Consider the following 23,354-nt stretch of genomic DNA (forward strand, 5'->3'; position numbering starts at 1 on the left):
GAAAAAGTGGACGAGGCTCCTGCACTTTTAATAGGGTTGAGTTGGGGTTGCCTTTTTTCTTTTGGCAGAGGGATTTTCAGCAGGCAGAGACATCTCCCCAATCCATCACCACCCCCCAACTGTGACAGGTATTTATTTCGTAAAATGTATTCACCGCTTGACTGCAAATAAAAACCAACCCTCAAAGCCGTTTACAAAACAGTAAAAGAAAAATTTGCAACCCTAATTTGAACCATACAAAACATTTAACTGGGGAGAGGCTGGCTGAGCCTTTTCATGGCTTTAGATCAGGCATCCCCAAACTGTGGCCCTCCAGATGTTTTGGGACTACAACTCCCATGATCCCTAGCTAACAGGACCAGTGGTCGGGGAAGATGGGAATTGCAGTCCAAAACATCTGGAGGGCCAAAGTTTGGGGATCGATGCCTGCTTTAGATGCTCCTTCCAGTAATTATTATAATTAAGTTTTTAAAATGTATTATATATTTCTAACAACAAAACTGCTCATTTGAAAGGACCTGTGCATCAAGCTGGCAGTAGCAAAAATCGTGTTTTCTTTCCTGTAATGATGGTGTTATGATTTGTGTTCTTAAATGCAATGTTGCACAAGCTCAGAGTATTTTTTTTTAAGGAATGACAAATTGGTTTTGTCCTATTAGGAATGCAGCAGTAATTGGGCGCAGGTGGGAGGAAAGTGTTAATTGTGTGATTCAGTAATACACATGGATGCTTAAAGGGAAGGGGGAGGGGAAGTCCTAGGCTCTAATCTAAGATTACCTATCTGCACTACTACCGTAGTAGCTTATATGACAACCTTTACCTGCTGAAATTCCCTCCTCTTTACACCTATTAGAGATGTATAAATTCAATCTTCTATATGCCCTTTAAATAATCTGTTCTCTTTTGGACCTGGCCACTGTAATTCGTTAAGATTTATACCCCACAGACAGCTAACAAACATAATCTAAAGGGCATTTATCACAAGTATATTTTATATCCATATCATACTGTCATGTCTGGCTGTAAATAGCACCAAGCAACTTAAGTAAATTGAACTTAAACAAAGGGAATTACAGGCAGCCAAAGAACACTGATCATTTTTGGGTTTCCCCCCACAAAACAAAGGCTTGTCCTGTCCATTTTATTTTTAGAAATAGTCACCTACACTTCACATTAAAAAAAAAAGCTAACAGAGGGGTAGCAGTATTATGAAGTTTCTGCCCCCGAAATAGTGTTTTAAGGAGCTACAAGACTTATTTTTGCCAACAGAGCAACAGCATAGCAGATGAACAGACAGGCTGAAGAAAATTCTCCCCTGCTTGCATTCTGAAGTGGTCCATATAGTTCCAGAAGTATGTACTAAACGTTTCCCTTGCTGCGAGAAGCCAAGTTACAGGGAAACAGGCAGAGGGCCTTCTTGGTAGTGGCACCAGCCCTGTGGAACGCCCTTCCACCAGATGTCAAAGAGAAAAACAACTACCAGACTTTTAGAAGACATCTGAAGGCAACCCTGTTTAAGGAAGCTTTTAATGTTTAACAGACCATTGTATTTTAATATTTTGTTGGAAGCCGCCCAGAGTGGCTGGGGAAACCCAGCCAGATGGGTGAGGTATAAATAATAAACTATTATTATTATTATTATTATTATCATCATCATCATCATCTCAACATTGGTGTGTAATTGACAGGTGGTATTATTCAAAGTACACTAGCTGAATTTATTGAACATGGCTAAGTCCATTAATTTCAGTGGATCTACTCTGAGTTAGTTTAATACAGCACCCCCACACCTATATATACACCCTTTCTTGTAACTTGAATCTATCGGTACGGGTACAAGCTCACTCCACCTTTCATGTGGCAGCCCTTTAGATATCTGAAGATGGAGGTGCCGGTACTGAGCACGCTTGAGTTCCCACAGAAAAAAACCAACACTGGCTAGATCTTCTTTCAGTCTCCTCTTTCCCAGGCTAAATATACCCAGCTCCGTCAACTATTCCTCATAAGGCTTGGTTTTCAGACCACTGATCATCTTGTTTGCCTTCGTTTGCCCATGTTCCAGCTTGCCAACAGCCTTCTTAAATGGTAGCACCCTGAACTGGACACAGTATTCCAGGTGCGGTCTGACCAAGGCAGAATAGGTTGGTGCTTTTACTCCCATTGACTTGAAGTGCACAGGTGCCTTGTTATCTTTATGTCCCGTTTGCACAGATAATTGCCTGAAAATTCTCAATTTCCCAAGCTCACTGTACTGAAAAAATACATTGTGAGGTTACAAATGCAACTAATCTGCTACTTGATGGTAGAGCCTGCTACATCTTTCCCTTCCTTCCAGTTCATTCTTCTGCTGAAGGATGGAAAATTGTAGACACCACTGACAACCACTGGGACGGGGAGCTGACACAGGTGTTGGTGAACAGCAGAAAGTGGCTACTGTGTGCTGCTGCCGTTTTGTGCAGGGCGTCCTTCACATTTACCTGCCTTTTCAGAATAGCCAACCCCCCCCCCATTTTAACATCCCCCCTTTGTTTTTAGCACCTCAGCTTTCTTCTTTTGCATTCTCACCTCTGCCATGGCCCTCTTTCCCCTGCTTCCTATCTGTCCCATTGCTCCTTTTTGTACGATGGTCTTCCCTGGAAACCAGGCTTACATTTGAGCCACAGCTTCCCAAGACACTGCTCCAAAACCTCATTCAGTTTTCATTCTGGCTCTACTCCAGAAGCAGGAGGAAGCCTAAAGGGGCATTTCCACAAGCATTAAAGTATGAGAGTGTGTAGACATTATAGCGAAATGGAAATGGAAAATGTGAATGGGGCTGGAGCATCTCACGCAGCCCAGACGCTGAGATCCAGCACCAAGGGTCTTCTGGTGGTTCCTTCATTGCAAGAGGGGAGGAAACCAGGCAGAGGGGCTTTTCAGTGGTCATGCCTACCCTGGGGAACGCCCTCCCAGCAGATGCCAAACTGATAAACAGCTACCGTATGTGCTTTTCAAAAGACCGCTCTGAAGGCAGCTCTGTTCAGGGAAGTTTTTAGTGTGTGTTGTATTGTTTTTACTATTTTTTTGTCAGGAGCCGCCCAAAGTGGCTGGGGCAACCCAATCAGATGGGCAGCACATTCATCATCATCATCATCATCATCATCATAATACAGTCGTACCTTGGAAGTCGAATGGAATCCGTTTTGGAAGTCTGTTCAACTTCCAAAACGTTCGGAAACCAAAGTGCGGCTTCTGATTGGCTGCAGGAAGCTCCTGCAGCCAATAGGAAGCCGCAGAAGCCCTGTCAGACGTTCGTGTTCTGAAGAATGTTCACAAACCGGAATACTCCCTTTCGAGTTTGCTGCGTTCGGGAGCCAAAATGTCCGAGTACCAAGGTGTTCGGGATCCTAGGTACAACTGTACAGTGGTGCCTCGCAAGACAAATTTAATTTGTTCCACGAGTCAATTTGCGAAAAATTTGTCTTGCGAATCACGGTTTCCCATAGGAATGCATTGAAATTTCTTTTTTTGCCCATAGGAACGCATTAATTAAATTTCAATGCATTCCTATGGGAAACCGCAATTCGCAAGACGAATTTTTCACAAAACGAATTCATCTTGCGAGTCACCATCAGATCGCAAGATGCATTCGTCTTGCGAAAAATTCGTCTTGCAGGGCATTCGTCTTGCGAGGTACCACTGTATATTATTATGATGATGTCATGTGTACAAGGGGCAGGCTAAATCTTTTGGATACTGACAAAAATGAGCAACACACAGGCAAGGTTGAGTCCAATAAAACTATTTTATAAATAAAAACAAGTAGGGTGGTTTCAATTTATATAAAACCGAGGGGTGCGTGAGAGAAGGGGCAATATGTGTGACGAGAGAAAATAGCACCAAAGTGGGGGGGGGGAGAAGTTGAAAAGAGAGCAAGATGGTGATGTAGTGCCAGGTGAGGGAAGGAGCTAGAGGAAGAGGAGGAAGAGGGGGGACTGAATGGCAATATAGCACCAGGAAGAGGAGGAGGAGGAGGAGGAGGAGGAGGAGGAGGAGGAGGAGGAGATAGGGAGGACTGGCAACATGACACTTAAGATCACGGGCAGTGCCCTGAAAGAGAGGCTAATGGTAGGCAGAAAGGGTAAATGGTTGAAAAGACCAAATGAGCAGAGCAGTGGCAAAGGTGTAGAAGAACTGGCATCATGGTGGTGGGCTTAGGGGACCAGCAAAAAGGGGGAGCTGATGTTGGGCTGGAGAGGAAAGCAGGAGTGAAGAACACTTCAATCTTAAAAACAAACCCCACAAGACATTCCAAAAACAGTTGATATTTGGTGCAGAAGACAACTGTCGCATGGCTGGAAGGCCAAAGATGGTTTGGGGCCGCAAGGGGACTAGAATGTACCGTCTAATAGAGGGTGCTTCTCCCAACCAGGTCTTTGGCAAGAGCACATAAGCAGTTTAGCTAAAGGTGGGCTGTGATAAATCGTACAATTTTTTGCATCGGCGTGGGATAGTCAAGGGCTCTGGAATTCTCCACTGAACAAATCTCTGCCATAGCAAGCAGAGTTAAATATTGCTTCACGTGTGATGAGTTTCCTACAAGAACTGCGTGAAAATTGTGTAAAGTCACACATGACTGTATCTGTCTGTGTGCTTTGCAGTTCAGTATAACTCCTCTATTGCAAGCCTTCCCTGCCTGCAAATGTAAGAAATTCTGCACGTGGGTGGCTAAGAAGGATGGGCTAGGATTGACTGAGAAATGCAGGGAGTGGAGAGGGCAAGTATAGAAAAGGCAGGGGGATTAAACAGAAGCCACAAGGAAGGACACAGCGCTATACTGGGTGAAGATGTCTCTGGACTTCCTAAATCTCTTCTTCAACCATTTGTATTTTCTATGATTTAGCAAACATGGTCACTGCGCTCCCTCTGCAAGTGTGAGGGCTAGGAATGTTTTGGAAACTGACATTCCCCCATGTGCGATTCTGGAGTGTCTATGTTACAGCACAGCTGCAAGCAATGTAGATAAGCCAGAGGCCCTGCTTATATCCCAGACACACACAAAATGCAGAGTGTGTCCATAGAGCAGTCTGGGCTTAGTTGTGGGACTCTTTCCCCCTGCCTTCAAGCCCAAACCTTCCTGCACTTGTGTCCAGAAAGGCCTAACAGCTGCTAAGGTAAAGACGGCAAGGGAGAAAAGAGTGAGCCCTTATTTTCTACACATGCCCTGCTCACCTGCTTTTCACTGGTGTGCTAGTGCTCGTTCAGAGGGTGGAGACAGCAGAAGCAAGCACTCAGCTTGAAGAGTGCACATTTTTAAAGCCCCCTCTTCCATGCACAGCAGTGAAAAGTTAGGCCTCATTCCCAAGCATGGCTCAACATCAGTTTGGGATGGATACTGGCATGACAGATGGCATAAAATGTGCTGGTCTAAGTTAAAGGTGACACTTCAGCTAACCTTGGGCATATTCAGAATAAACGTGGTCCTAGTTAATTGGTACAATTACTACTTGTCCCTCAGCTATCAAAGGGAAGAGTCCATGATTACAGATCACCACAGCAGTCATTAAAAAGTAGCAGAGGAAAAAGCTATGGACAGACAGCCACTTCCCACTGATCCTTAGCCTGGGTGATGGAGCTGCAGCAAAACAATTTGGCACTTGGGTAAATTAAGTATATAGTATCAGCCATGTGTTGAGAATAGTTAGGGTTAAAAATAATTTAAAATATTTAATGGACTTCTGCATCTGCATCCAAGAGGGAGGAGGCTCAGCAATCTGATATTTGCTGGAGTACATAAAATCCTTTTCTGGGGGAGACCCTAAAAACAACCCAATAAAAATTTCAGTGTATTCTCAATGGCCAAGGAAAGATGAATGGATGTTTGGGCGGGGGGGGGGGGGAGAATGGACTGCAGCGTCATGGCAGAAGACAATGCTGAGTGACAGGAACAGTGAACAGGAGCACTGCATAAGTTTATTGTTTATTTTGCTGCTGGCAATCATGGGGCAGGTGTCCACTTGGGCAACTCATCTGGCCCCTGGGACATAAGCCTAGTGCAGAAACTCTTCTGATTTTGGAGATCCACCCATGTCCACAACCATGACGACCCCAAAATGGGGAGGTGGGAAGAGGAAATACCAAGGCATACTGCTGCCAGGGTTATATGTAGTGTGGATGCACGGCATTTAAACGAAACAGTGGAGCAGGCTGAGGGGGACAGAGAGCATCTAAAAACAGCTCGGCTTAAGAGACAAATGACTGATGGGTACAAGAGAGACCTGGGTGTGGAAAGGTGGCAGTAAAAAAGGCTCTACCAAGCAGGCCACCAGACATCGAAGAGATAGAGCAAGATGATGCCTCACCATGAGCGCTTGGGTAGAGAAAGAAAACATATTAGAAAGAGGGGCACTTGTACCTGTAGTACCTTCAGGAACGTGAACTATGGATACCGGGGGTAGGCACTCTCGCTATTGGCGCTAATCAAGACATGGCGACTTCCGGCTCTGATCACCATCTGAGAAGCTCTCAAGGGGAACTCTCACCTGCCTGGCAAGGTGGGAGCTCTCCTCTCAACCTCATGCCAATGGCCACCAAGCGGCTACATCTTAACGGATGGAAGACTGAAGGCACAGCTGGATCTGAGCCCTGCTCCCTTCCCGGGGTTATGGATAAGGTGGGGCACCTTCTCCCGGTATGGAAAGAAGCCATCTTCAGCCCCCACATGGCCAAGTGCCTGCCTGCAGGGCTCTGCATCTTCCTCGGTTGTGGGGGAGCCAAACCACCACAGCACGCTGCGGCTCTCCCCAGCACGGGCGGCCAGCTCAGAGGAAGTCAAACACCCCGTAATTCTTGGCTGCTCGACAGAGAGGGACACAAAAAGGGGCGAGAAGAAAGAGGGCATGTGTTTAGGGCAGGAGAAGTGAGCCGGCAGGGAAAACACAGGCGAGCAGCAGAGTCCCCAGGCAGATGCGGATTAATGGGTTAGAGAAGGGGTTATGGGGGGAGGGGTTGGCACAAGCAAGGGGGTGGGACGCGCCTCTGCAATCAAGTCCAGGGGTGGTTCAGGTGAGGCTGCCGGGCCCTCTTGCAGGCAGGGATTAGAATCAAAAACATTTAGTTCAGTTTATTTTCGGGTTTTTTTCCCTTTTCATAATTCCAAAGACCAAAAAAAGAAAAGAAAAAGAATCCCCCGCAGGCCAGGCTGTTCCTAGGAGACAAAACCAACGGGGGCGGCAGGCAGGCGGAGGGAGGGGCGGCGTTTCACATTACATCCACAAAGAACTCACTGGGGTTGCCCATGGCCATTCGGAATGACTGTCTACTGGCCGTCAGTTCAGGGGGCACAGAGGCCAGGTCTCGGCCAGGGGGAGCCCCCGGGGGTCCCAGGGCGGAAGGCGGCGGAGGCATCAGCAGCATGGGAGGGCTGTAGAGAGGCGGCAGGCCGGGAGGCCCGTAGGACTGCTGGCTGTGGTGGCTGCGGATGCTGTGAGCCATCGAGTGGTGGCTGCGTTGGCTGGCCGGGACCGAGCGCTCGCTGGCCGCTCGCTCCCTCCGCATGCTGCTGCGGCTGGTGTGGTCCGACTCACTGCCACTGCCGCCCGACTTGGACTCCCCTGCCTTGGGCTCTCGCTCCTTCCTCCTCTCGCTGCCGCTGCGGTTGGAGCCGCTGCTCCGGCTTCCTGCAGAATAAATTGGGGGTGGGGAAAAGGACAAGAGAATATTTGGGTCAGGCCCATCAGAATAGGTAGGAATAACCTCAAAGGAGCCTTCAACTGTCACTTTGCTGGATTGGGCCCAAAGTCCATGGAAGTGCAGCACAAAAGTGGGAAGCCAGGCAAATGGGGGAGCAGGAAGCAAAGCGGCAGGGGTGCTATACTATGTTTGTTGTTGTTGCTGCTGCTGCTGCTGTTGTTGTTATATGATCTCCAGTAGAAGGAAAGTGGCAATCATATAACAAAAGGCTCTGGGCATCTTCCAGTAAATTTAAACACAGTAGGACATCAAACATTACAAAACTTCCCTATACATAGCTGCCTTCAGAAATAAAGAAAGCCCATCAGGCAGCATTAAAACACAGCCAGGGCAAGAGCCAAACAGATCTCCCGGGATTAATTAATTAATTAATGATATAATATTATTATTTATACTCCGCTGATCTGTCTGGGTTCCCCCAGCCACTCTGGGCAGCTCCCAACATAATAATAATAATAATAATAATAATAATAATAATAATAATAATAATAATAATAAAGCGATAAAACATCAAACATTATAAACTTCCCTAAATGGGGCTGCCTTCAGATGTCTTCTAAAAAGTCAGATAGTTGTTTATTTCCTTGACATCTGATGGGATAGCGTTCTAAAGTGCAGGCGCCACTACTGAGAAGGGCCTTTGGGTGCTGCTACAGAGAAGGCTCTTAATACTTTCAGCAGATCTTTCTGCCCTAAATGAAATCCCCCCCAAAGCCAGTGGTTCACAACCTTTTTTTGGCCATGCCCCACCTAAGCATCTCTAAAATCCTGATGCCCCTCCCCCATATGACATATAATTCTTATTATTCAAAAATTCACGTGGAGGAAGCCTAAAAGGCCATTCACTGTTTTTTTGTTTTTTTGTTTGTTTGTTTTTTAAAAATAGTTTTTATTATTTAAAATCAACAAAGCAGCAAATACACACTTACATATAAAAAGGAATAATAAGGTGGGGAGAATAATAGGGGAGGGGCAAGAGAATCAACGATACAATAAAGAAGATCAAAAAAAAGAATAAAAAAAGAAAAAGAAAAAGAAAAAAAAAGAGAAAGAAAAAAGAGGGCAAAAGAAACCCTTATTCTTCCAATATTTCGTCAAAACTTATCCTCACAGGTTTACAGAACAAATAAGAATACAAAACAAATACACTCATCACATCTACATACAGATACTTCCTGTCCCTTTTGTTGCACACTTTTCTATATCTTATGTTTCACAGGCTTATATTAATGATATCTCTTTTTCCTCCTCCTTATTATTCTAATCCTTTCTGTTTCTCTCAAGCATCATTCAATGTCCATGAGTAGAGAGCTATTTGGGTAATATGTTTTGAGATAATTCTTATACACTCTCCACTCTTTCGCTGTCTTTTGTACGGGTATATCTCTCATTGAATCTGCCAACCATGCCATCCTGATATAGTTTAACATTTGTGTTTGCCAGTCTATTACTGTGGGCAGCGTCTCGCTCTTCCAATTTTTAGCTACCAAGATTCTAGCAGGGGTCACAGCGTATAGGCATAAAGATCTTATTTCCTTATTTATTTCTGATGGTAGGATATTTAAAAGAAACATTTCAGGCATTTTTTTAAATGTTATTTTAAACATTTTCTTTAGTTCTTCGTATATCTTGTTCCAGTATTCTTTTATATTTTTGCAGGACCACCACATGTGGTAGTACGTGCCATCTTCTTTCTTGCACCTCCAGCACCTCGGATTTATACCCCCATACATTTTAGCCAGCTTACATGGTGTTAAATGCCAACGGTATATCATTTTCATACAATTTTCTCTTAGATTGAAACATGCTGTAAATTTTAGATCTTTCTCCCACAATCTCTCCCACTGATCCATGTTGATGTTATAACCCAGGTCTTGGGCCCATTTAATCATTGGGGTTTTAGTTTGCTCCTCGATCGTCTCCCATTCTAAAAGATAGTCGTACAATAGGGAAATTTTCTTCTTCCTTGTTTTTGTTATTATCTTTTCAAATCTTGACATTTCTGTTGCTAACCCTGTCTCTCTATCTACGATTAGTTTCTGATTCAGTTCAAAATATTGTAGCCAGCTCGTTAATTGATTTTTAATTTCTTCATACTTTCTCAGTACTGGTTTCCCTTCTGTTGTCTCTAGTACTGTTCTGTATGTGGGCCAGTTGTTACTCATATTTCTCCTTTTAACCGCAATGGCCTCTGTGGGAGAGGTCCAGAGTGGTATTTTGGGCTCCAATATCCCTTTGTACCTAATCCACAGCCTAAAGAGGGATTTCCTTATCACATGATTAAGGAACCCTTTGTGTACTTTTATTTTCCCGTAGATCAGGTATGCGTGCCAACCGAATCGCCTATCATGGCCTTCTAGATCTAATACGTCTGTTCTTTCTAGTTTTATCCATTCTCCTAGCCACACTAATCCCACCGCTGCGTGGTATATTTCGAGGTCGGGTAGCGCAAATCCACCTCTTGATTTTTTATCAATTAATGATAAGTGCTTTATTCTGGGCTTTTTGCCGCACCAGACGAATCTTGCAATTTCCCTCCTCCATTCCTTAAAGCACTTCGATCCTCCTAAGATTGGGATCGTCTGAAATAGGAACATTAATTTGGGCAGGACATTCATTTTGACAGCTGATACGCGCCCCCAAAGGGATAGATGTAACTTGTTCCAGGCCTCCATATTTCTTTTAATTTCTTTCCATACTTTTTGATAATTATCCTCAAACAAATTTAGGTTATTATTTGAAATCCAAATTCCCAAATATTTCCACTTATTTTTTATTTCCAATCCAATTTCCTTCTCTAATTCTTCCTTTTCTTTTTGTCTTAAATTTTTAGCTATTATTTTTGTTTTTTGGCAATTTATTCTCATTCCCATTATTTTCCCAAAATCTTTTATAATTTTTATGGCCTCCGGAATGCTTTCCTGGGGGTCCTGGGTTGTTAAGGCCATTCACTGTTAATAACTCATTCTCAAATTGCCCCCCCCTTAAAAACCAAATTGCCCCCCCCCAATTGGGAACCGTGGGGACTCTAGGCAGATCTCACAACCTTGGGATCAGCCACTAAACCTCCTGACTTTGATAAAGAGATGCCAAAAGAGGTTCACAACTGAGCAAATGCAGGCTCTGGCACACTCACAAGAACTTGACTCTAACAAACACCTGCAATCCAAAGGAACAACCCCCCCCCCCACACACACACAACCCACTTGGCCCATTTATTTCTGGGCAGAAGCAAGGTTGCTCCTCAAGAGGAAGTCCAGCTGCTCAGACTTAACAAGCCAAGCCAAGTGCTTGCACGTGATACGATCTTTATGGCATGGGAGAAATTCCGCCCATGTCCCACACGGCTCACATTTACCTTCGCTGTGTTGGCTGCCCGCGCTTCCGCCTCCATAGCTGTAGCCTGGGTCAGGAAATCCAGGGTGGGGGTTATATGGATGGGGTGGCGGGTACTGGTAGGGGAAGGCCATGGGCCATGGGGCAGCTCCTGGGTGAGGCAAAGGTGCCAAGGTGTCTTGATCGGAGGCGCCACTGGACCCATCATGGTCATGCAAAGACAGGCTGGCCATGTCTGTGAAATAGGGACAGGGAAAGGGCAAAGGTTACACCAGGAGCAAGGGCATAAGTGAGCTTATCCACATTTCTTACCTATGAAATTCAGATTGTAGTGCAAAGAGGGAGTGGGCAGCATGGGAGGATGCTTATCTCGTGGTGGGGAGTTTTTGATTGAAAGCTAAAGATCCCCGCAGAGGAGGTGACTAGTCTGACTCCAAAATACAGGTCAAAGGGGAAAGGAAGATGTTAGGTTCAGCAAGAAAGGAGACTCCAACTGAACTTTCTGATAAGAGCTGTTTTGACAGTGGAGCAGACTCCCTCGGGAGGTGGTGGGCTCTCCTTCCTTGCAGATTTTTAAGCAGAGTTTGGGTGGCCATCTGTCATTGATTCTTCAGCTGTGATTCCTGCATTGTAGGGGGCTGGACTAGATGAGCTTGGGTTCCCTTCCAACTCTACAATTCTATGATTCTGTAAAGCCACATGGGCTTGCTTTGAGGACTCTCCTACTTCTGCTCTCCCAGGAAACAGATGGCCACGTTGAGAGCCTGCCAGAACCACCCACTACCTGTTTTTGCTCTCCCCATCCCCTGCACATTGCAAAGAAGGAGTCTTACTGCCGCAGAGGTCGCCGAAGATGTAGTAGCACTGCTCCGAGAACGTGATCTTGTTGACAGTGTGTCGGATGTAACCGGCCTTCAGGAGGTTGCTGGCATACTTGCGGGATTCTCGCCTGTCTGTGAAGCCTTCTACATGGTGGTAGAGCCAATCTACCACATCAGATCCTGCCAAGAGACAGCAGCACAGAGGGACTCAGCAAGGATGGAAGCGGACAGCACCTGTTCTGCTCTGAGGAGAGGAAGGTGCTTGGAGGGAAGATGGCTCCAGCCTTGTTTTGCTGCCTTAGTCCAGCTTAAAGGTAAAGGGACCCCTGACCATTAGGTCCAGTCGTGACCGACTCTGGGGTTGCGCGCTCATCTCGCATTATTGGCCGAGGGATCCGGCGTATAGCTTCCAGGTCATGTGGCCAGAATGACAAAGACGCTTCTGGCAAACCAGAGCAGCACATGGAAAGGCCGTTTACCTTCCCGCTGTAGCGGTTCCTATTTATCTACTTGCATTTTGACGTGCTTTTGAACTGCTAGGTTGGCAGGAGCTGGGACCGAGCAACGGGAGCTCACCCCGTCACAGGGATTCGAACCGCCAACCTTCTGATCAGCAAGCCCTAGGCTCAGTGGTTTAACCACAGCGCCACCTGGGTCCCTCTACTTATTGGGCTATAAAGAAGATGATTTTCAGAAGTCATGACGGAGTCACAATGTACCTAGAAGCTCCTCCTGACATGCTCAATAACATCTTGCCAATCTCTGTGCTCGATCTGGTGCAACACAGTGGCTTAGAACGAAGGTTGTGAACCAGAAGTTTCTGACCCAAATCTGTTCTCACCCCTGAACTCATTTCAGGCAAACCATAAGGCTCTCAGCCTCAAGGACACCCCAGCCCCACTTGTGAGACAGGCATAGTAAGACCCATCTTACAGGACACATAAAACACTTAAGTGCACTGTGTAAATGCTAAGTATTCTCTTTATTCTGCTGATCTTGAGGGCTAGAGGGTGAAAGCTGAAACCAATTCTGCAGCAGATGCCATGTATAATTCTAATTTTAGAGACACTTCTCTTGCTAACAGGTTTGTATATTTTCCCTCTGATACACATCTAATTTGTCCTCCTTATGAAGTTACCGTCGCTTATCTCAAATAGGGGCTTGAGACCGTTATCTGCTTGGGAGAGGCAAACAGCGAATGGTTCTCCCATGGCCCTTCACCCATTTGCCCTGAGGAGGGTCCGTGTCTTACCAATGAAGGCATTGGGGATGGTGATCTTCAGCCACATGCGGTCGCGCACCTCCAAGCCCGACTCTGGTGAAGCCATGGCTTTGACAATCGTGGCCATGTCGCTGTGGATGGACAGGTGAAAGTCATCGAGACCTGCGGGTCGGACGGAGGGAAGGGAGGCAGAGATGAGAGGAGATGGAAAGGCAGAGGAGCACATGAAGGTGCCACACACAGGAGGGTGGGGGCAAGGGAACAATACACCACAGGCACACCCTAAGCCTCTGCAATCCACCTTGGGGCAGGATTTCCCCTAGCAACCACTGAAGGTGCAAAAAGGAGAGCAGCGGGCCTCATACTGGGCTGCTCTTTGCCTTTTTCCTAGAAACAGTCAACTGCAGTCTAACCACAACACCCTGAGCACACCCAGCCCAAGCAGGGCAAATAGCCAGTGGTTTAATCCTTTACTGACAAAGCACAAACAGTTGCACCAGAGGTGCACTAAGTACACACACACACTTCTGGTGACTAGGCAGCCAGCGCTCCTCCCCGGGCTTATGCTCTGAGCTGGACTGCTGGTGCAATGGGTGGCCGCCCCAAACAAGTACCCTCATCTGACGGCCTGTGACTCCTTCGACACGGGAGCTGTAGCTGTAGCTGCCTCTTCAAGCTGCTCCTGGTCCTGGGGGACAGTGGGGAGGGGATTCTGCCAGGCCCCTCCTCTCCTAGCACATCATGTCCTTCCTCCCCCATCTTTGACTGCTCAGACTGCTCCCCATCCTCAGTCTCTGGCTGCTGCCTCGCAGGAGGCACAAAAATCCCATAAATCACTACCCACTTTCCCCAGATCAGCTTCTGGCTTTTTACATTTTTGGCAGTTTTACATTTTCCACCTGCTCTGCGGAGCCCTGCCAGTCCCTGGCGCGCAACCTCCATTACTACCCAGACTGTTTTATCCTTCAACAACAGCTCTTTTTTTAGAAAGCTCAGAGCAGCTTAAACACCTGATCAGGTACACATCTGCTTAGTTTCAGTAACACTGCAACACCAGGCCTTGCCAGTCTTCTCAACGGGCCAACTTCATAGACTCTGGCCAAAACCCACTCAGAGGCCAGCACTTTGAGGCAGCTGTCCCAAAGGCACCTCTTTGATGCACAATTCCTAACGTGTCCACCTTTCCTCTCTTGAGCTCTCTTTTGGAAGAGAGGGTAAGTTCTCCTGTGCTCAGCATCACATCTTCCAACTTCCTCACCATTTGCCTAACAGGAAGCCAGCACTGCATCCACGTGAATAATCCATGCTCCCTGAAGTTATTCTGGGACCGTTCAGGGTTTTCAGCCAGCGACTGCTTAACTTCAATCCATTTACAAGGGACTCTGCAGTGTTTCAGCCCCAAACATAACCATTTATCTCAAGCAATTCAGTCAACGGTGCTTCACTGAAAAGGATAGTGCTCCACCAGAAAAAATCACTGTACACTGCTACTTGTCTATGTGATGTCTTTTGTTATTTTTATTTTCAACGTGTAAGTCGCTTTGAGGCACGGATGTAAAAATGCTACTAATACATATAATAAATAAAAATAGATGGCCATGCAAAGTTGCCAGGGTTCTCCTCCATCCTTTTTGGAACCCTCTTGATTCTCCCACCGACCACACAAACAAACAAGAAACGCTCAATATCCTAGAAGAAGCAACTAAGTGAAGAAATCTGCGGCCTTCTGTTTCGCCTAGCCTCACACAGGTCCCTCATCCTGCTCATCCTCCAATCTTTGGTTTAAAATATTTAGCTTCTAAAAGCATCCCTGTTGCTTTAGCAAAAGATGGAGCAAACACCTCTTTCCATGCAGCTCAAGATCTATTGAGGGAAACCACCCTCTTTCCAACCCTCAAATCTGGGTTTTGCCCCTGTGCATGTATTGCTCCTATCAGGTTACGGCGTGCAGGTGACCAGAAGCCGAGCAGGGGTGGGGGACACACAGGCACGAGGACTTACGTTCGGTTTCTGGGATGGAGCTGGTGATGGAGGAGCTGGTGGAAGTGATTGTGCTCATGGATGGGCTCATACCGTACGCTGGGTAGGTGCCGGTCATCGCTGCGGTGTGGGAAACCCAGGCTGCTGGGTCAATGGGCCTGATGGGCTCACCTAAAGGGAAACACACAGGGCACGTGAGGAGGCCCCCTCCTCAAGAGTCATCCCCTCTCGCCAAACCCGCCACCTCTGGGCAAGCCCTGTCCTCCCCCAGCATCAGCCGGGACTCACCCGGATCGGAGCATGGAGAGTCTGGCCCAGCCCAGATCCGCTGGGGAGCAACTGGGGGAGAAAGAAGAGAGGGAGGATCAACACGAGAGGTGCGGGGGAGGCGCAGCTCCCCCTAGGCGGAGGGGGGCACGGGGGGGGTATGTGGGGCGTGGGCTGCATGCAGGGAATTGGCCTTGGGTGTGATGTGGAATAGGGGACTGATTAGGCATAGGGTGACAGAAAGGCAGGAGAGAGGCAGAGAGAAAGAGAGAGCGCAGAGGGCCAGAATAAATGGGTTCGAAACCTCCGTCGCACCCTTAGGGCCGATTTATACATTCAACAGAAAGAAGCAGTCAGGTGTTCCAAGACAGCCAGATGGGTGGGGTATTACATCATCATCATCATCATCATCATCATTATTATTATTATTATTATTATTATTATTATTATTATTATTAGTGTAGGTGAGGGATCACACCCACAAAATATTTATTTGTTGTTACATTTCTATGCCACCTTTCTCCAAGGAACTCAAGGTGGCAAACACGCTTCTCCCCCCCCCCTCTGTTTTGCCCTCCCAACAACCATGTGCGGTAAGAGACAGTGTGACTGGCACCCCAGGTCTCCCAGGGTGCTTCATGGCTGAGTGGGGATTTGAACCCTGGCCCCCCCAGATCCCAGTCCAAGACTCTAACCGCTACACCACACTGGGTCTCCTGTATGTAAAATCTCTCTGTATGTTGTAAAACTAGCAGGGTGAAGGGCTTTGGCCTAGGAGCCCCCACTCTATCCCAGTAAAGGAGCATTCAAACATGCAACTCCCTTGGCCATTTGCATCCTGCAACAAGGCATTATGGGGGGGGGGGCAGACATTATTAACTGTTGGTTCTATAGAACACCAGTCCTCATGCACACTACTAAGCAAACCAAGAAATGAAGCAAAAGCCACTTACTCCTGGGTAGCGAGAAGCAGCCCCTGGGGCTAGGATCCCAGCACTTGGCAACAGTCAGAGTGATGGGCCTGGAAGAGAAACACAATGGCTGTCACTGCTATCAGATCTGGTCAGCTCAGTTTGCAGAAAAGCCACCCACATTCGCACGTCCAGACATGCAAAAGAAACAAGAATAAATAAAACAAAGTGTCAGGGACAGAGAGGCTGTCCTTCTGCATAAACAGAATTCCACTGCCACCAAACCCAAATGCAGCAACTAGAATAGATGAAGGCTTTGTCTTTTGCTCACACACAATGAACCTGTAAGCCTTGGGCTATCTTTCCTTGAATTTTTATTTTTGCTGATTTGCGGGACTTAACTGTCCTCTAGGCCCACTTGGAACAGTCAGCAGCCCAAGATGGCCATGGATCTTCTGGAGGGCACCAGGGGGCACTGCTAGTAACTGAGCACCAGCCCTGCATTACCAGACGCCACCAAGCCCACACTCCCAAGAACAGTTGTAGGTTTGGAGAGTGATCTGCCTTGGAGCCGCAGGGGGAGAAAAGGCTACCTACCCTGGCTTGTGCACAATCTCCCTCAGCACTCGCACAGCATCGTCGTTGCTCATGTTTTCAAAATTGATATCATTCACCTGCAGAGAAAGATGAAAATGTGAGAGCCCCACAAAAGTGTATGGGTCTTAAATGAACATGTGGAGATGCCCAATAGCAGCATTGGGATAGATGGATCAATCTGGTCACCATCAGGTAGAAGTATTTCACAGCCCCGCCACCTTTTCTAGGTAGAGATGTGCTGGAGAGGGCAGTGGCTGCTCCACATCAGATAGTCTTCTAAGAAACTGATTGCCTTGACCCTTTCCAGTCTGGGTTCAGTCCTGTGCTTGAGACTGAAACAGCCTTGGCTGCCCTGACTGATGACCTGTATCAGGAGCGCAACAGCAGGAGTGTGACTGTTGCTTCTCCTGATCTCTTGGTGGTTTTAGATGCCATTGACCAAGGCATCTTCCTGGACCAGCTCTGTGGGTTAGGAAGCCAACAGTGATCTGGCGGTTCCACTACTACCTGCAGGGCCCGCCAGTTTCAGAAGGGAGCTATTGCTCAGCCTTCTGGCACACTTTGTGCTGCGGAGATTTGCAAGGTTCCATCGTGTTCCTCAAGCTATTTAGCATCACGGAGCAAGGTGGCACCCAGCCATGTTTCTCCTTCACACCTGAATCACATGAGGTTGTACAAGTCTTGGAACAATGCCTGAACACAGTGGTGGCCTGGAGGAGGGTCACGAAACTGAAACTGAAACCAAACTAGACAGAGGAGCTGTGCATGGGCAGTTATCAGATCTGGAAAGTAGATAGCTGGCCTGTTCTAAGTGGGGTTGCCCTTTCCTTGGACAATGAGATGGCTAGCATGGAGAACCTTATGTCAGCTATGGCTGGTTCATCAGGTAAAGCAGTTCCTGGACAGGGAGTGCCTGATTACAGTGACCAATGAAGCGGTGACTTCCCAGCTGGACTATTATAATGTGCTTGGGGGGGGGGTTGAAGATCCAGAAGCTGCAGCAAGAGCAGAATGTGACAGCTAGGCTTCTAAGTGGCTTAACCCATTGGGGGCATGGAACGCCTATCCTGAAAGATTTGCATTTGCTCAGAATATGCTGTTTGGGCCAAAATCAAGGGGCTAGTTGTGATTTATGAAGCCCTATAGAACATGGGGCCTAAATACTTGAAAAATCTGCTCATATATATATGAAACTGCATCTGCATTAATATCAGCAGGGCAGACTTTCCCGACTGTGCTGCAAGCCTTTGAGATCTGCTGTGTAGTTATCTCAGTGGTGGTCCCCTGGTGGCAATCCCTCTGAGATAGAAAACTCTCTATCTAAAACAGACATCACAGACAGTTTCTGCCACCACCTAAAGACCTATTTTTCACCCAAGCATTTGTGGGGTATGGTTGCGTTGATATATTATCAGCTTTAGTGTTTGTACTGTGGAATACTAATTGCTTTGTTGTTCTCTGCCCTGGGATTCCTTGTCAGTGAAGAGCTGACTAAAGATGTTTTAAACAAATGCTATGGACTGAGCATATCTGGGCTTGTACATGCAAAGTGTGTGCTCTGCCCCCCACCTGTGGCCTCTTTCCTAGATCCGATGGTCCTTGCCTAGGAACAGGCAGGTTTTAAGCTTTCAAAGCCTTACGTACACAGCCCAGAGGGTTTATCATGGCCCCAGGGTTCCCTTGAGATAAGAACCACATCATTTACACAAACAAGACCAAATCAGCCGTCCTGATTTTCTCTCTGTCTTGGGTCGCTGTACTTGTCTACGGAGATGTGAACTCCACCCTCCACAGATAGCAAGTACGCTCTCTCGTATAGAATCACATAATTGTAGAGTTGGAAGGGACCACGAGGATCATCTAAGCCCAACCCCCTTTTGCCCAGTGTGTGACTTGAACCCACAACCGGAGATTAAGTGTCTCATGCTCTACCAACTGAGCCATGAGTGAAATCCTTGTCGTGATCACAGGATAACAGATTTTGTAGAAAGAGGCCTGGTTCTCACGTCATGCTCAGGCAAACCCTAGGCTCACTGTGCATTGTGCGTATAGCATAAAACCAAGGCCTCTTGGACATCTCGCTCTCAAAGTTTTAAAAAAATTAAAAAGCACCTGCAGCAGCATGTCTCCGGGCTCAATTCTTCCATCGGCTGCCACAGCCCCTCCCTTCATGATGGAGCCAATGTAGATGCCGCCGTCACCACGCTCGTTGCTCTGCCCGACGATGGAGATGCCCAGGAAGTTGTACTTCTCTGTACAATCATAGAATCATAGAGTTGGAAGGGACCCAAAGGGGAGGTATCTGTGCAGTTAGAACAGCACACAACCAATGGCCAGCATTTCATTAATCCAGTCGGGCCATTAACTAGCTACAAGGAATGCCTGTTAGGTATTTTTAGACAACAGAAAATGGAGACAGGCTGAAAATGTCTGGGGGGGATTGGATGGCCAAATCTAAATCATCTTGTTTTATTGGTAAGCAAAAAAGGAAACTGCTAAAAAAAAAGAAAAAGGAGGGGAACACACAGAGATAGGCATTACCTGTGTGGTAGCACATACTAGAGACTGTGGACAAATGGAAAACGATATAAACATGTACCACTTAGCAAAAAATAAATAAATGGTGCATGCCATTTAACATTACATTATGAAATAATGTTTTGTCTATGGCTAAAGGAAGCTCCTGCAGCCAACTGGAAGCCGGGTCGGACAATCAGGTTCCAAAGAACGTTTGCAAACCGGAACACTCACTTCCGGGTTTGTGGCGTTCAGGAGCCAAAATGTTTGACTCACAAGGCCTTCAGGATCCAAAGTACGATTGTAGTTTGCTCTTCAGCAATCCGGCCTGAGATAGGTATGTGTGGCCTGAGGCGTAATATTTTGAGGAGGACTAACACAACCTGCATTGTATTCAGTTGAGAGAATTGGACCCTTTGGGAGGGGGTGAGCACGATAATTGCTCCCGCTCTCAAATGGGGTGTGTGTGTCACAACACTACACTCTGAAAAGACAAATATAGTGGTGCCTCTACTTACGAATAACTCTATTTGCGAATGTTTCTACTTACGAACGGAGCTCCATCCGCCATCTTGGATGCGGTTTAGATAGGGTTGCTTCGACTTACGAATTTTTTCTCCCAATGCATTCCTATGGGATTCAACTTACAATTTTTTTCGACTTACAACTGTGCGTTCGGAACGCATTAAATTCGTAAGTAGAGGTACCACTGTAAAAGGTTCTGGAAGGAGTGGAGTAAGAACATTTCACCAGCACACTGTATGTTCACATTAAGCTATGGTTTGTTTTTAACTACAGTTTGGAGCAGTGCGTGAACTGCGCCACAGTGACAGTATTTATTCCAAATTATTATTATTTTCTATTGCATGGATTACTCTGATATTTCTTTCTCTTTTTATATAAAAAGGTGGGCACAACTACTTGCAACAGCATAGGTCTGTTTTTATTTAATAATGATAAAATAACATTCCTACGTTGGGGAGCGATAACACTAATGTAATTGCATGTAAGATTACTATAAACAGGGATTTTTAAAAAACAAACTTACACGCATCCCTGATCATGTGAACCACTTTGTCACAGAAGAAGATGTACTGGGAATTTGTGGGATCCCATCTGGAGAGTGATGGGGATCAGTGAGCAATGTTCAGAAAGTAAAGAAATCTTCTTTTGAATATTTTGACGCATGATTCGCCTGATTGTTGGATTGTAAAACCTCTAAAGACTCTTCCTTCCTGACCTCCAGCTTTATGCAAAATATCTGTTTGCCCACTTCCTCCCTGCCATCCCAACCTGGGTTATGTGGGCCAAATGGCTTCAAGCAGCTACCTGTACTCACCCATGTTGAGAGTAACTGTGATAATGTTCAACGACATGGTAGAATCTGTGATGCTGCTGAAGGATGAGGACTATAACAGAAAGGAAGAGGGTGAGACCCAAAACGTAACCTACATGCCACTTGCAAGACCTGTGGAGAGGATGGGGTAACAATGCCCTCAGAGGTTCTCTCCCTTTTTCCTTTAATTTTTAAATCATGCCCAACCACTCGTGAGGTCACTTGTAGCACTTCCCCAACTCCCAGACACCCTCCCCAGGCATCTCACCCGTTCAATGCGTGGTACTTTCTGCTTCCGCCTGCGTCGTTTGTGCCTTCTCATCAGCCGGGAGGCGCTACTCTGCTCTGTTGAGCTGCTGAACCTACAGTATGGAGGCAGAAGCAAAGCTCACAAGCTGGTCACCAGGAAAAGCACAGAAAAAAGGGAGCAAGGAGGCGGCGGGGGGGGGGGGGAGAAACCCTCTGGATAACTAGGAACATAGTTAGAAGAGGTCAGGGAGTCACCTTGACCAATCTCTTGCACAAGAGAGGACCTTCTCTTCCATCCATTTCTTGTCCCCAAGCACACACAAAAACAAAGCAGCAAATGAACAGACACATCACAAAAACGAGTTCCAAGAGATTAGAACAGGCTAGGCCAAATGCTGCAAAGGCACTCTGCACCAGGCTTTACCAACATGTTGCCCTTCAGATTTGGACCACAACTCCCATCAGCCTCTGCAAGCACAGCTGTTCAGCTGTGGTTGGTGGAAGTTGTCGTTCAAAACATCTGGGGGCCACCAGTTCGACAAAGACTGATTCACACTGTGGGAGCAATATGACTCCATGGGGAACCTGGCAAACAATTAAAAAGTTTCATATATTGCTTCTTGCATAAAGCAGGGAGGGGGAACCTGTAGTCCTTCAGTTGTTGTTGGACTACAACTCCCATCTTTCCTGACCACTGGCTGGAACAGACGGGAGTTGGAGTCCCAACAACATCTGGACCATAGGTATCCCATTCCTGGTGTTAAGGGAACTGGGGAGGAACTGGAATACACACAGTCCTCCTTTGAACATGTTCTAACAAAAGCCGATGGTGAACAAAACATACCTACAGAGCAATTCGGGGGGGGGGTGTTCACATCACTCAACAGTCTGTTTCTAGTTGCATCTGTTCCTAACTGTGGCAGAACAATGTTCAGGACAGAGGGACAACTTCCTCAACCAGCTTGGCAATGTGAGCAATTGGAAGATGAAAGATATCCTGCACTCAAGTCTACCAAACTACAGGTTAATACTGATGCTATGGTTTTTCTTTAGAAGAAAAACAATGCACAGGTAAATACTGCAGTGCATGCAAATAAGACGAGCAAAGTTGAACAAAGTGTCTCCTACACGCACAGTCAAGAGAGTCAGGGTCAGGTTCCTGCCAAGTCCACACACTTTTGCAAACCCTGGCTGACTGCCACAATGTGAAGAAAGGCCAAATCTCTGGAACTCAAACCAGTTCTTTGCTTCCACAACTGTTCCAGGGAGACTAGAATCTGGAGGAAGAAATGACTGGGGCAAGTCAAGGGAGAAGCGTTAGATTGGAAAGAAGAACTAAGGTGTTTTTATTTGGGATCTTTCACCAGACTCCAGTCATAGCAGGTCATTTTCTCCCAAGCCATGAATATTCCTTTACCTGCTTGTAGAATCATCTTCATCTGAGTCGAAGAAGCTGGTGGTTTCGAGTTCACTGCTCATGAGGGTGGAGGAGCTTTCATAGCCCCCTACTTCCCGCCGCCGTTCCGCCTTGGCTGTCCCGTTCACCCTGGGGGCTGGAGTAAAAGGAGGAGAGGGTCAACGGCCAAGGGGAGCCATTCAGAAGAGAAGGCCTTCAAAGAGTCAAACAAATCTATATCCCACCTGGGAAAGGATCGCCAGTTGCCTTTCTAGAAATGGGGAAGCGAAAATATAAGGGGGCCTACAAATAATGGTGCCTTCATAACACACTGTGCAAACTAGGCAATCCTACAGAACAACAACCCTGAAGGAGGTTGGCAGGGTTGAGTGGGAGAGAGTTATATCAACATAGCAGCCCGCGTTGGCAAACTCTTTCAATTGGCAGAAAACTAAAAATCTGAACCCAGTTTTCACTTTGTGAGAAGGAGCAGTATGGGAAAGGGAAGGCCTTCCTGAGTCCCAAGCAATCTTTGAGCAGGCTCCCTCTCCCCACAACTTGTCAGATCATTTTTTCTTCTCTGTTTTAAAAGGGGGAAGTTTGTCTGCCCATTTCATCAGATGGGCAGATGGGTCCATGAAGGAGCCAGGCCCTGAGTGGGTACAGGGCTGCTGGAGCCCTGAATTACAAGGGAATTTCAAAAACTGTTGGCTTGGGATGGCGGCAGAGAAGGTAGACCTCCCAAGGCCCGAGGATGGGGACGAACCTGACCCAGGCACACAGCAGCCGAGTCAAGGGCACAGCCTGCAGAACAGACTTAGAGGTGGGGTGGGGACTACTACTATAGTCAGTTGAACTTTAGGAAATAAACTTCACCATTTTCAGGTCCATCTTTCCTGCGCGGCCTTTCCCTCTGTATCGATACCACTGAATCAGTCTCAGTCTCATTATCCAGGTTCTCCCGACTTCCTCCAGTATTGGGACTGCAGAG

The 23,354-nt window shown here is 46.8% G+C and overlaps 1 protein-coding gene across 3 annotated transcripts in view; it reads right to left on the minus strand.

Moving 5' to 3' along the window:
- Positions 1 to 3,765: 3,765 nt before the first annotated feature.
- Positions 3,766 to 23,354, minus strand: part of DVL3 (dishevelled segment polarity protein 3) — a 51,611-nt gene continuing 32,022 nt past the window's right edge. Inside the window, exons 4-17 of one of the 3 annotated variants that reach the window (XM_035133622.3) lie at positions 23,240 to 23,346; positions 22,385 to 22,520; positions 20,987 to 21,080; positions 20,722 to 20,791; positions 18,978 to 19,117; positions 16,866 to 16,942; positions 16,311 to 16,378; positions 15,379 to 15,429; positions 15,112 to 15,261; positions 13,141 to 13,272; positions 11,901 to 12,068; positions 11,090 to 11,302; positions 7,266 to 7,658; positions 3,766 to 6,832 (exon numbers count right to left, since the gene is read on the minus strand). In XM_035133622.3, coding sequence (XP_034989513.1) covers positions 6,801 to 6,832; positions 7,266 to 7,658; positions 11,090 to 11,302; positions 11,901 to 12,068; positions 13,141 to 13,272; positions 15,112 to 15,261; positions 15,379 to 15,429; positions 16,311 to 16,378; positions 16,866 to 16,942; positions 18,978 to 19,117; positions 20,722 to 20,791; positions 20,987 to 21,080; positions 22,385 to 22,520; positions 23,240 to 23,346 — 1,831 coding nt within the window. In that variant the 3' untranslated portion in view covers positions 3,766 to 6,800. Of the gene's footprint in view, positions 6,833 to 7,087; positions 7,659 to 11,089; positions 11,303 to 11,900; positions 12,069 to 13,140; positions 13,273 to 15,111; positions 15,262 to 15,378; positions 15,430 to 16,310; positions 16,379 to 16,865; positions 16,943 to 18,977; positions 19,118 to 20,721; positions 20,792 to 20,986; positions 21,081 to 22,384; positions 22,521 to 23,239; positions 23,347 to 23,354 lie in introns of those variants that run through there. The other 2 variants (XM_035133624.3, XM_035133625.3) reach the window with 2 other exon arrangements.

Source organism: Zootoca vivipara, chromosome 5 (assembly GCF_965207765.1).
Source record: "Zootoca vivipara chromosome 5, rZooViv2.hap1.1, whole genome shotgun sequence".
NCBI classification, from domain to species: domain Eukaryota; kingdom Metazoa; phylum Chordata; class Lepidosauria; order Squamata; family Lacertidae; genus Zootoca; species Zootoca vivipara.